Source organism: Phodopus roborovskii, unplaced genomic scaffold (assembly GCF_943737965.1).
Source record: "Phodopus roborovskii unplaced genomic scaffold, PHOROB, whole genome shotgun sequence".
In the NCBI taxonomy this organism is placed as follows: domain Eukaryota; kingdom Metazoa; phylum Chordata; class Mammalia; order Rodentia; family Cricetidae; genus Phodopus; species Phodopus roborovskii.
Genome location: NW_026125397.1, coordinates 25,122,985 through 25,137,219, shown reverse-complemented (window position 1 = coordinate 25,137,219; position 14,235 = coordinate 25,122,985). Strand labels below are relative to the sequence as shown.

General features: G+C 43.7%; 1 protein-coding gene across 2 annotated transcripts in view; it reads right to left on the bottom strand.

The window, feature by feature from the left end:
* Nucleotides 1-13,356, bottom strand: part of Sec63 (SEC63 homolog, protein translocation regulator) — a 58,430-nt gene extending 45,074 nt beyond the window's left edge. For both annotated transcript variants that reach the window (XM_051175580.1, XM_051175581.1), the window contains exons 1-2: nucleotides 13,191-13,356; nucleotides 760-859 (exon numbers count right to left, since the gene is read on the bottom strand). In XM_051175580.1, the coding sequence (XP_051031537.1) occupies nucleotides 760-859; nucleotides 13,191-13,314 (224 nt within the window). In that variant the 5' untranslated portion in view covers nucleotides 13,315-13,356. The remainder of the gene's footprint in view (nucleotides 1-759; nucleotides 860-13,190) is intronic.
* Between the last annotated feature and the right edge of the window lie 879 nt (nucleotides 13,357-14,235).

The window sequence follows — 14,235 nt, the reverse complement described above, 5'->3', positions numbered from 1 at the left end:
AAAAAAAAAAAAAAAAAAAAAAATCAATCCTTACCCCCTTTAAAAAAAAAAAAAAATCATATTTCAATCCTCTGAAGTAACACAACTAGGTTTAAAGCTATCCTCATCATTTAAACCCAGATTTAAAATAACTGGTTCAACCCTTAATCCTCTACTAGATTTTCTGTTCCTAGAGTAGGCAGACGTGGGTAATTCACCAGACAGGCAACTGCAGCAGCAACCTCCAGTCCCGATCGCAGATGACCTGGTGCCTGAGCTAAACAAAGCCTGGACATAACCCAGTGTGCAGCACACCCTAACCCTCACAGAGTAAAACTCTTGCTAGTGGCCTGTCTAAGCACGAGCCTGCCAACATCAAGGTATACAGTCCTGCTCCACCGTACTCACTACACAGAATCAAATAAGTATACTAAGCGTATGGCAACACACATGCGAAACTTTAGTTATCATCTTGAAATTCATGCCTGATCATGATCATGTCAGTCTTGGAAATCTTTAGGATTTCCATACAGGCTTCAACATAAAACTTCAATCCTAGGACATAATATATACAGTCTTCAAACAAGAGCTGACTCACATGCCCTTCTCATTCTGACTTTTAATCTGCTCACAGCTCTCAAGCTTACTGATCAAACCTCACCTCTCACAGGCTGCAGTTTCCTTACAGCCATACATGTAAGCCACCCTTGATTCCCTATTCATAATACCTAGCAAAGAGTAAGCTCTCAGTATGTTTCGTTATTGAAGTCCATTACTTACTTTACTGTAGGAATAATATTTGGCTGGGGTTTTAATAACCGTAAACGATACCACATACATCTTCCATATACTTTTCTGATATTCTTTAATCGAATTTGCTCTGTCAAGAAAGAAAAGTAAGATGAGTTAAAAATTATTTTTCACAACGAAATCTGAACTAGAATTAATATCATATTAACTTTCATTATGCTAACATTTTATTGAAACATAAAGTCTTGCCTGTTTATATAGCCCTTACAAAAATTCATAAACTATACTAAGTTGTCTGTCATTTACACCAAATATTATCTGGAAAAGTATAACTAATAAGAAATAATTACCTAACAAGATATGTTCTAACCAACCAACCAGGTTCAGAATTTTATCTACAGAAAATATGTAACTACATTTATAACTATAGTTTTAACATGGAGATCAACTCATAGATGAAACAAGAGTGGACAGTAAAATTCAATATCACAAGTTTTAATTATTTTACATTAAACTGGGAAAGTGGCCAAATCTGTAAGAACTTAGGACACGTTTGTGTAAAAGTTGTGACAAAAGTTATTTTGGTCACTGTGAAGAACTGCAATTCAGTTACAATTGTTAACCAAAGCTAACATGCCATGTACTGTTTTACTGAACCTGACACAAGCATTTGGCTTCATAACTCCTCCCTAGATATAAAACCATGTTTAATGGCTGGAGATGACTTAGCAGTTAAGGGCATGGCTGTCTAGTTTAAATGGGCTGTGAAGCAGCTTAATGATGGCAGTGTAGTTAAGGTCACCATACCAAACCGTCCTTATGGAAAGAAAAAGGCATGCTCAACAATTCCATAGCTCCTAGCTATGATGCCTCCTGTAATGTTCCCAAAAAAGTTAGGACCATGTAACTTGAGTCTAGCTGGGCTAATTCTGTTGTTTTGTTTTTATCATATTTTAAAAACATATACCAAACTGAAATCCTTACATGAAATACCAATTAAGTAAAACAATTTGGCATGCAGGCCCAGTGAGGTGCTTGGTGGGTAAAGGCACTGACCACCAAGCCTGACGATCTGAGCTCCATCCCTGGGACATATATGGTAGAAGAAAACTAGCTTTTGCCAGTTCTCCTGACTTCTATATGTATGCCAAGGCATGAATATGCATGCACAAAGGCACACATCTCTCATGTATTTTAGAATTCTTAAATACCATGTAGGGGGCTGAAGCAATGGCTCAGGGGTTAAGAATAAAGGCTGCTCTCCCAGAGGGACCAGTTTCAATTCCCAGCATCCATGTGGCAGCTTATAACTGCCTGTAACTCCAGTCCCAAGGAAGCTGACATCTTCAGTCCTTGTGGGCACTGCCCACATATGGAGCACAAGACACAGATGCAGGAAATACCCTTACAAGTCAGAAGTGGTAGCATACACCTTTAACCCCAACACTTGGGATTGGAAGAGACAAGGCAAGCAGATAGATCTCAATAAGTTCAAGGCCACCAACCTGGACTACAGAGCAAGTTCCTGGGCAGCCAAGGCTACATAGAGGAACTTTGTCTCAAAAAAACAAACAAAAACACCACCCTTAGATAACAAATTCAAATTGAAAAACAACCCTACCAGGTAGGAAGTTCCACTGCCCTACTTAGAACACAGTGACAAGGGTATCCAATGCTACCTGGCAGGGATATCGATGTAACGAAGACAGATCCAGGTGGAGGAGGTGGTGGCAGAGAGTTTTATATATGCAGGTAGACTGATCAAAAAGTTCCTACAGCCGGGCAGTGGTGGCGCACGACTTTAGTCCCAGCACTCAGGAGGCAGAGGCAGGCGGAGTTCAGTGAGTTTGAGGACAGCCTGGTCTACAAAGCAAGTTCCAGGACAGGCTCCAAAGCAATACAGAGAAACCCTGACTCAAAAAAGCAAAAAACAAAAGTTAATGTATCAAAAACCTATAATCTACATTTTCCTGTCAGAGAAGATAGTAACAAAGACTAAACCTTGACTATTAGTCTGGAAGTGAAGGTACCAATATGAATTAATATAAAAATATATTAATTTTTATATATAAAAATCTCTACTCTCTCTATAAATCCCTACATATTCCCTACCTTGTGTACTAAGATTACAACAGCAAAATCCCAATAGCAGTGAGCTATCCAGATTTTGGCTTCTAAACAATAGGAGCTGGTAATCTCAGTGCCCAGAAACCAGAAATCCCAGTTCCTATCTATAAAACACTGATTACCACAGAGGAAAAGAATGAGTTTCCAATGTAGAAGCAAGCCTCCCGGGATAGACACATCCTCATGCAAGGAATTATCTTAAATGACAAACATTTAAATCCACAAAGATTTAAAGATCTTGAAATGGGAAGGTTATCCTAGGAGGACAATATATCCAGTAGTGCTGAGAGAGAGATAAGAGAGCTAAGACAGGAAGTGATAAAACAAACCAAAGGTTAGAATGATGCTCTTTTGAAGATGAGTAAGGGGTCCAAGCCAAGGAATACAGACTTTCTCGGGAAGCTGGAAAAGGTCAGCAAATCCTCCTTCAAGGTCTCCTGAAGGAATAAACCCTAGCCACATCATTACTTCCTAGTAAAACCCATTTGTTCTTCTATCATTGAAAACTGTACGAAAATAAATCTGTGCTGTTTTAAGTCACTGTATATAATGATCTGTTACAACAGCAACAAAAATTTAATAAAAAACCTGAGAGACAACCTGTTAAGTGAGGTGACCAGTGAATAATGTCAGTAAAAGAGCAAACTGAAATTATACACCACCTGACAAAACGCAATGGAAAGAAAGACTCGTCGGATATAAAATCTGAATCTAATCATGAAAATGCACCAGACAACCCAAATTAAAGTTCATTCTATTAAATAATTGGCCTATAATATTTAAAGTCAGGGAAGATAAAGAACTCTTCAGGACTAAAAGGAAGACTAAAGAAACATGTCAACTGAATGTGATGTATAGTTCTGAACTTGAATTTCTGCCACAAAGGCCGTCACTGAGACAAGTGACAAAATGCAAATGGGGTCTGACAGTAAGACAGTAATGCCAAATTTTCTGATTTTCATGGTTAAATTAAGAACTTAAAAAAAACCACTGTAAATCTTTAATCTGCTTTTCATTAAACTAAGCTTCAACAGATTCCCATTTCAAGTACAAAACTAAAAACCCCTTTAAAAGATTTTATTATAATAATGCTTAAGTCTATGAACCAGACAGCTTGATCTAAGCAAAGGAAAATTTCCCCAGCTAAAAGAACATATACATGGTCTGCAGCCTTGCAAAATATGTACCTACACCTTACAAGCCATACTCTCTGACCCTAAAATTAATGTCTTAGCCTTTTGAAAGAGTATTTAAGTCAATCATCTATTTCCAATCCTCTAAAAGTATAAAAGTATCCTTCAGGTAAAAAGAGAAACTTATTCTAAAACACTTACAAAGCAAACGGTAATACAATGGGCCTGAAGAAAGCCTAGAATAACCCTACTTAATGTTTATCTGCCATTTTTTGAGTAACAGTTAAGAGCAGCTGTGAGCTCTAACCGGACCTATGAGTTCCTAGCACCCACATCAGTGTGCTCACAATGACCTACCATTCCAGCTCCTAGAGATCTAGTACCTCCTCCTGTGGGCACCCTAAACACATGCACCTACACACAACACACAAATAAATAAAAATAAATCTTCTTAAAAATAAAATGTGTGGTTACAGTATAAGGATCAAAAGTATATACTATAATGCTATATTTACCATTTGAAGGAAATTTTCCAGTATCACATTCAAATCCAAAAATATCATATCCTTAATACAAATGGCATAGTTTTCTCTTTTTGAGAGAGGGTCTCATGTAGCTCAAGCTGGCCTCAAACTCCTGATTGTCCTGTCTTTGCCTTTCAAATGTTAGGTAGAACCCCACTAACTTGGAGACTGAGACACAATGATAACTTAAACCTAGGCGTTGAGGTCAACCTAGACAATACATATAGAAAGACCATGACTTAAAGAACTAAACAAGAAAGACTGGGCTTAGAGAGATGGCTTGTCTACTGAAGCCAGCACTGACTGCTCTTCTAGAGGACCCAGTTCAATCCCTAGCAACCATATGGCGGCTAGCAACCATCTGTAACACCAGTTCCAAATTATCTGATGGCCTCCTCTGGTCTCTGCCAGCACCAGGCAGACATGTAGAGCACAGACATGCATGTAGAGCACCAGGCATACATGTAGAGCCTAGACATACATGCCAGCAAAGCACCCATACACATACTATAAATGGAAAAAAAAAAAGAAAGAAACCACCCAGCCACCACACACATACTATAAATGGAAAAAAAAAAAAAAAAAAAAAAAAAAAAAAAAAAAGAAACCAACCAGCCAAACAAGAACAAACATAACCTCTGCTGACAGTAACATTGACTACACAGGAACTTGAAAATTATTTCTTGTGGAACCAGAGACATGCTCAGCAAATTAAGAGCACTTGGTGATCGTGCAGAGGACGTAGGTTCAGTTCCCAGCACCCACACAGTGGTTCACAGCCAACAGTAACTGCATTCCAGAGGATCCAACACCCTCTTCTGAGCTCCATTAGCACCAGACATGCATAATAAACATATGCATACATGCAAGCAAAACACAAAATCAAAAAATTGTTCCTTAAAATGTATGGGAATAAAGCTCTATTTTAATATAATAAACTTTATAGTATGTGGTTTTAAACAGACAAGTAAATTTATAAAGTAAGCATTTTAAGAAAATCCATGAAAGGACAATCAAGCTGATCAAAATTCTGGTTTTTTTTTTCCATTTTATTAAGAAATATAAACCAGGCAGTGCTGTTACACAACTTTAATCCCAACACTCAGGAGGCAGAGGCAAGAGAATCTCTGAGTTCAAGGCCAGCCTAGTATATAGAGCTAGTTTCAGGACAGTCACACACACACACACATGCGCGCACGCACACACACACACACACACACACACACACACACACACAGAGGGAGGGGAGGGGAGAAGGAGGGGGAGGGGAGGAGAGGGCAAACCAGGGCTGGAGGACTGGATCAGTGGTTAAGAGTACTCACTGTTCTTCCAAGAGGACCCAAGTTTGTTTCCTAGCACTTGTGTCTAATAGTTCACAACTACTTAGAACTCCAGTTCTAGGAGATTTAAAGTCGCCTCCTGCCTTCAAAGGCACCCACATACATATGGTGTACACTAACACAATACATAAAAGTAAATTTTTCTAATCTTGCTTAATAAAAATAGCAAATCATATCTTCTATCTATCACTTCACTGTCTAGAAAACTCTCCAGTCAGAACAGGACACCACCAGCTCTCTGACTATAGCCCAGACTATTTCCTCATGGGCCACATGGCTGTCACTTTAATCTCCTTTGTCTTAGAACATGTCAAAAACTTTCCCCTCAGCCTAAAATAGACCTTTCTCCAGTCAACAAAGCATATTAAATGACTAGGCTCCTTTTGTCATCCAGCTCTCAACTGTTGGAATGTCCTCAGGAAGGCCTTCTGTGGACTAACACAGCACTTATTATTATGTGGCATTTTGATGGTTTACATGTAGTATGCCAATTACTCATTCCCAAAATTCCCAGAAGTAACCATCATTACAAGGATGACTGATGGAGGACGTGCTTCTTTCTCTTATTGGTTATGATTAAACACAGATTGGCCAGTAGCCAGTATGGGTGGGGCTACCTGACTAGGAAAATTCTGGGGAGAGAAGGTAGAGTAGTGAAGTCACCAGAGAGAGACGCCATGTAGCTACCGGGAAGATGGGACATGCCAGGCATTCTCTGGTAAGATAAGGTCATGAGATAAGGGGGCAAAATACTTGCAAATTATTCATCTAACAAGAGAGTGGTCTCCAGAATACATGAATTCTTACAAATAAACAACTTTTGCTCATGGTAATTTTTTATTATTATTATTATTATTATTATTATTATTATTATTATTATTATTATTTGTGAAGCCTGTGTGTATGTCTGTGTACCATGTGCATCCTGATGCCTGCAGAAGTTAGAAGACAGTGTCAGATCCCCTGGAACTAGAATTACACATGGTTGTAAGCTGCTATATGGGTGCTGGGAATCAAACCTGAGTCCTTTGGAAGAGCAGCCAATGTTCTTAACCACTGGGTCATCTCTCTAGCCCCAACCTTAGCATTCTTAAAGCTGAGGCTGAAAGACTGTCCAAGTTCAAGACCAGCCAGGGATGCATAGTGGAACCCTGCCCCTCAAAATCCACCTACTTTCCAAAACCTTTCTGGGGGGCATTAACACAGCAAATCGGAGGATGTCTGTCTGCCAGGCTTTCTCAGCGTCACCAGAACCTGTTACAGTCATCCTGGCTGTCATACCCTTTCCCCAGCTTCTGAGTCCTATATAATCCAGCCATTTTGGCTATGATAGTCTTTTAACTTGATCCAAGGCTCCTCTCCTAACTTCCATCCTCTCCTCTCTTCTCTCGCTCTCCTACCTCTGGCCTGGTTCAGTCTGGACCCTACCAGATGCCTCTGGCTACGCTCACCCCCATACCTACAAGGAACCTTCTCCTTAACCACACCAATATCTATCACTTATTCTTCATACACACTCAGGCCAGAAGATAGATGGTGTTGGATCCTCTGGAGCTAGTTATGTGTGGTTTATGGGTGCTGGGAATTGAACTATCCCTCTTAAATTTTTTATTATATGCCTCTAGAACACCATGATGCATATGTAGAGTTTGATGGACAACTTGCAGCAGTCAGTTCTTCTATGAGGGTTCCAAATATGGGACCCAATGAGCAGGCTCGGCATGTGGTGCTAGCAGAGCCACCTCTCTGTCCCCTTTGTGCTTTTCTGCATGAGTATTTGTAGCTTAAGAAAAAAATACAGATTAGAAAAAAATCTGACCTATCATCAAGAGAAACTGAAGACATTACTCATCAAATGAAGAAATAAAGGAATTTCTATTGTAGTTTTATAGGTATATTTACATGCACCTTTTTTTTTTCCTTCTAAAACCATTCTCAGGAGGCCTGGTTGTCCAGTTTTCTGGTTTTGAGATAAGGCCTCACTAAGTAGCCCAGACCTGCAGTTTACAATGTCTTGCCTCAGTCTCCCAAAGGCAGGTGTGCACCTTAAGCCAGCCTCATACCACCTCTTAATTTCTTATGGCAAGTGATTCACACCCCTAAGAAACACAGCCTAGAGCTCAGAGGTAACTCAGAGACTAGGCTACACCTTCCTTAAAACCTTTTGAAGTAGGACTCTCCTATACAGTGCTAACTGACAAAGATGGACATCTACTCTTACCCTCAAATAAGAAGTGATTGACTTGCATACTATTTGAGTGAATAGAAGCAAATGAAATTAGTTTTTAAATCACTTCACTAATCTCTTCAAACAATAAAAAAGAGCCCTGAGGACTTCAGTAACAAATCAAAACAGTGTGTGCTAATAGTGCATGTCAGACACTGTTCCCGGACACTCGACATAAATCCCAGCTTAACCCTAACTCTATAGAGACTTCTCTTTCTCTACTTTACAGATGACCACCTGCCTATTAAAAGCACGGGAACCAGCTAAGCCAGATTTCAATGTCAGGCAGTTTTGAAAAAGGTCAAGGAATCAAAAACTCAACAAACACTGGGTTTGAAAAGATGGCACAGCCATTAATAGCATGCTCTTCCCGGGGACCTGTGTTTGGTGCCCATCACCCAGAGCATGCGTGTGCTTCCCGGAGACCTGTGTTTGGTGCCCATCACCCAGAGCATGCATGTGCTTCCCGGGGACCTGTGTTTGGTGCCCATCACCCAGCGCATGCGTGTGCTTCCCGGGGACCTGTGTTTGGTGCCCATCACCCAGAGCATGCGTGTGCTTCCCGGGGACCTGTGTTTGGTGCCCATCACCCAGCACATGCGTGTGCTTCCCGGGGACCTGTGTTTGGTGCCTATCACCCAGATGGGCCAGCTCACCACTGCCTGGTAACTCCTGCTCTAGGGGGATCTGAAACCTTCTGAATTCCACACAAACTCACACTCACACATACATACTACCCTCCCCCCACAACACACACACATTTAAAAATATAAATAAATGGGCTGGACATGGATGGTGGCACATGCCTTTGATTCACAGCAATGGGGAGGACAATTTTTTTAATTAAAAATAAAAAGCTAAAGCAGAAAGAACAGAGCGGGCTGTGCACCCAAGTCCCAGAACCCACACAGCAGCTCGCAACCATACAACTCTAGATCTTGATTGACTTCCAGGGAGCCCGCGGCCATCTTCTGACCTCAAGCACCAGGCACTCATATGGTAAACCTACAGACACACAGGCAAAACACTCATACACATAAAGTAAAAACAAAATTTGAGTTGTCTTGACAAAAATTTTTACTTCCAATTCCAAGAACTTTTGTTAAGGCCTGTTTCAGAAATGATTCTAAGTAAAAAATGCTAGGACACTTTTTTTTTTTTAATGGTTGTATACATGAGAACAAGTTTCCAGTCTTTTCTCCCAATGGGGTGGGTACAGGATCAAACTCAGGAGGTCAAGTTTATAGTTTATAAGGAAAGTGTGTTTACCCACTGTGCCAACTCTCTGGTCCTAACTTCTGGTTCTCTATCTGGGTTTTGTTGTTGTTGTTGTTGCTTTGTTTTGTTTTGGGTTTATTTGGTGTTGGGGGGGGGTCTTTTTAGCAAAAAGCACAAACCAAAACAAATATACTACCACCAAAAATAACTCCAACTAAAGCCATTCCTAGAAGGTTCTCTAAGTAGCCCTCTCAAACTTACCTATAACTTAGACCTTTTGTTATAAGATATCAATATGTAGCCTCACTCAGATTAGAGTCTCTAGGGACATCTGTGTTTATAAGCTCTGAGTACTTTTACTTGTAGCCTCTGTTGAGAACCACTGTTACAGGAAATCTAAACCATCCATGTCATTACTTTTTCATATAGATCCATTTTATTCAGCCAATTTTCAAAGAGCCAAGAAGACCTTTTACTACTAAAAGGGGTATGAATTAAATATACTTAGCCCAACACGAAAGATTAAAATCAGGACAAAAGATTCCACTAATACTGTTTAGAAAGTCAATTAGCATATCAAATATGGCAAAGACTAAACTATTTCTATTTTCCCAAACCCTAAATTTCACGATCTGAAATGGCACTACATTGTACAATATACTCAAGAGCTCATTAACTCCAAGGACGCCTAGCAGGGACAACTGTGAACTGTGAAACTGAGAGGCCCACATGTACACTTTAAATTTTTAAAAAATTAACATGGAGCCAGGCAATGATGACACACACACCTTTAGTCTCAGCAGAGACAGGAGCAGGTGGATCTCTGAGACTCCAAAGCCAACCTGGTCTAAAGAGTGAGTTCCAACACAGCCAAGACTACACAGAGAAATCATCTGGAAAAACAAACAACAACATTATGAAGAAGGGAAGATGAGGCAGACAGCTTCAGGAGGTAAAGATGCTGCAGCCGTCCCTCATAATCTTAGTTCAATCCTCAGAACACACAGGGTAGGGGAGAACTGACTCTCAGAAGTCCTCCTCTGCCTACAAACATACACGCAAAATAAATAAAAATGTAATTAAAAAAACACATTACTAATAGCCAAAAAATTAATATTCCAAAAGGAAAACAAGACTGATCAGGCAAAAGCTATAAAAACAGCCAGGAAACAACAAATAAGCAACTTATTTTGCTACAAAAACATTTGAAAAACTTTCATTTTCAGGGTCTTTGGATGATATTCATGACCTTGCAACTGGACTGGAGGGAGGGTAGTCATAATAATGAAAGTGTCCATTTACTATCACCACGATTCTAAAGAAGCAAAGTAACAGTAAATCCAGGAGCAAGTCTCTTACTGACTATAAGAGCACTGAAGCATCCTTCATTTCCACAGTGAATCTGGGACCAAACAAATACATCAACAGGTGTATATTTACTGAGGCAAACCTGAAGCAGAGAGCCAGACGTAAAGAAGAAACAAAGTGACAACAGAGTTCAGCGCCTTTTTAATCTAACAATAGGAAACAAACGGCTTTGAAGCTAACAGTGTTTTGAGGCATTCTGGCCACACGAGAAACTTTCCCAACCTCCAGGACAATGACACTCACTGCATTGTTTTGGTTATGTTTGAGACAAGGTCCTTCACTGTGTAATCCTAGCTGGCCTCTGCCTCTCAGAGTTATGCCTGCCAGTGTCTCCCCCAGTACTGAGATTAAAGGCATCCAGCACCATACCAAGTTCCTCCACACATTTTAACCAAGATTTTTAACACTAACATTATTGCAAGGTCAAGATTCATCCAGTCAAAATTAATCCTTCCATTTATACTAATAGCACTTTTCCAAAACGGAAAGGGGCACAAGTATGTTTTGTAGGATATGTTACCAAACAAATCTGTAGGCCAAAATTACCATAGACAATCACTTCCAACTTTCAGAAACACATGTAGTCTTGGTTTCCATAAGTATGAGTCTTTGAATCAGAGCAGCTCCTGATAATCAACCAATCTACCTACTGTCTCAACCCTTTGTCCTCTACACAACCAACCACAATACTGAAAAGTATACCTCCTCTTTGTGGTTTCTGTTTCTTTTTGTTAAGTCACGGTGTGGGGGTGGGCGCCTACACACACCCCTCCTGTGGAAGTCAAGAGGACTAGTCTCAAAAGTTAGTTTTTCCCTTTCATCCTTTGGTTCTCCAGGGGCCAGAATCAAGTTGTCAGGCTTTGGGCCGAGGGCCTTCACCGGCTGGACCATCTTGCTGGCCTATTCTTGAGGAAAGGCCTCATGTTGCCAGGCTAGCTTTGAACTCACTACGTCACCAGTGCCAGTGGCCTTGAACTCTGAGTCATCTTGCATTCACATCTCAAAGGCCTTGGACAGTATTAGTGAACCACCACACTGGGCATGGATCCCTTCAACTTGAAATACTGAAAGAACGCCTTAGGTGTGCCAAAACACATATGTATAAGAACAGCAAAAGCATGTACACCACTGTCCAAAACCCCACACTATCTCAATGCACTTAGAAACACATAACACAAAATGACAACACTAAATGCAATTTTATAAACCAGTCCTGAAAGCGAAACCAGGATAACTTTGGGTAAATTGTTGCATGTAGTGGATTTGCAAACTTATTGTGAAATGTACAGAAGAGATACAATCCTTGCTTGCTCTTTATCCTAAACTGACTTTGGTTCTATTGCGTAAGTAAATAATTTTATAGGACACTGAATTCTCTCATCAAAGTGTAACAAGTTCTGAGATTCACTGGTAACAATTTTTCCCAAGGTACAAACACACTAGACAACCTAGATCATCACCACACCCAACCTAAAAGCAACTTAACACAGACAGCTTTTCCCTCAACGCTGCTGTTATACCCAAAACCTACTAATTACGGTTACCTCCAACAGAAATGCAAGGCACTTGCAGTTAGGTGCCATCAGCTTTAAGAACATCACCCGCCATATGTCTTAGCAAAGTGCATTACAGTGCACCTAACATCCCGTGGACCAAAACGTCGAAATGCGAAGCCAAAGAGCGAGCGGCCCACAACTGCCTCCTCCTCGCGAAGAACCGCGCTGTACTAATCCCTCATCCTTGCACTTTCCAGTGTGTAAACAGGAAACTCCACAGAGGAAAAAGAGAAAGGAAGCGGAGAGAAACCCATTCTCGCTTTTTATAAAAGGGATCGAGGGCAGCGCTTTCAGCCCCCACGACGGGAGCGAACAAATGAAAAGGGAAACGGTGCGTGTGTGTGTGTGTGTGTGTGTGTGTGTGTGTGTGTGTGTGTGCATGTGCGTGTGTGAGTGCATGTGTGAGTCTGTGTGTGCGTGAGTGTGTCTGTGTGAGTGCATGTGTGCGTGAGTGTCTGTGTGAGTGTGAGTGCATGTGTGCGTGTGTGTGCATGTGCCTGTGTGAGTGCATGTGTTTGTGCGTGTGTGTGCATGTGCATGTGTGAGTGCATGTGTGAGTCCGTGTGTGCATGAGTGCGTCTGTGTGAGTGAGTGTGTCTGAGTGTGTGTGCATGTGTGAGTGTGTGTGCATGTGTGTGAGCGCCGGGGGAGTGACAGGGGTGGGCGGGCGGCTGGTGAGCTCGCTTGCAAGTCCCAAACGAGCCCCAAGCATCTGTAACGGGCCCGCGCGCCCCCATCCCCACGCACCCCGGCCCATGCCGCTGGCCCCAGAGCCAGCAGCCAGCACGGGCGGAGGCGGGGAAGACAAAGGGGCAGCGGGCGCGGGACTTGCACGACCACTCGGGGCGGGTGCAAGCCCGCGGACTCCCGCGGACCGGGCGGGCCCGGAAATCGCCGCCCAGCTCGGGCCCTCAGGCCGGGCCGCGCGGGCGGCGTCACCGGGCGGGGCGTGCCGCCGGCGGACTCACCCGCGTTCTGGTCCCGCGGCCAGAGGTAGTAGGTGGCGGGGATCACGATGAGCCCCACGAAGGAGGTGAGGAAGTAGAAGAAGGTGTTGCCGCTGTCATCGTACTGGAACTGCTGGCCCGCCATGGCTCCGCCTCCCCCGCCGCCGCCGCCGCCGCCTCTCCCGCCGCCGCCGCCGCCGCCGCGACCCCGCGCTGCGCTCCGGCTCCCGGCGCCCCGGCCCCGTGTGGCGCAGCTCGGACGCCGCCGCCGCCGCCGCTCCTCCCCGCCCCCACGCCGCTCTCACGGACACGCCGCCGCCGTCGCCGCCGCCGTCGCCAACTCTCGCGAGAGGAGCTAGGCCCCGCCCCGCGCGCCGGGTCCCTCCCCGGCCGGCTCCTCCGCACGCTCGCTCGCCGAGGGAGACGTGGCGCGCGCAGCGCTCAGCCTCGGCTGGGCCCCGCCCGTGGCCCCGCCCCCGGCACCCTAGGGCCCGCCCCCGAGCCGCTGGCCACGCCCCCGGCTCCCGTAGGCACGCCCCCTGCTTCCCCTGGTGACCCGGCCAGCGCTGGGCGCGCGCGGGCGGCAGTCCCGGCTGCGGCTGCGGCTGTGGCTGGAACCTGTGCCCCGCCTCGCACTCCGCTACCCCTCCCGCTTCCCGCCCCCTCCCCGCTTCTGGTCCTCCGCTCCAAGTCAACCTCGTGGAAACGAGTGCCGGAAAGAGCAGGGAAGGGGGATTGGCTGTAGTTTTGTTTGCAAAGTGATGGCCGCACCCATTTTGCGGGTGAAGTTTTCCTGGGTGTTGCAAAGTTTAGGTGCTTGGAGTGGAGCTGCCAGGTCGTCTTTTCGATTGTCAGTAATCCCCCTTCCCGCCATGGAATAAAGGAGAGTGCACGCCAGTGGTTCTCAACATTCCCACAGCCGCAACCCACCAGTCAAAGCCAGTCCCTCACGTCGTGGGGGCCCCAACCAGGGAATTATTTTTGCTGCTGCCTCGTAACTGTAACTTTGCTGTTGTTACAGATCGTAACGTAAACAGCCGATACGCAGGTTGTCTGATGGGCGAGT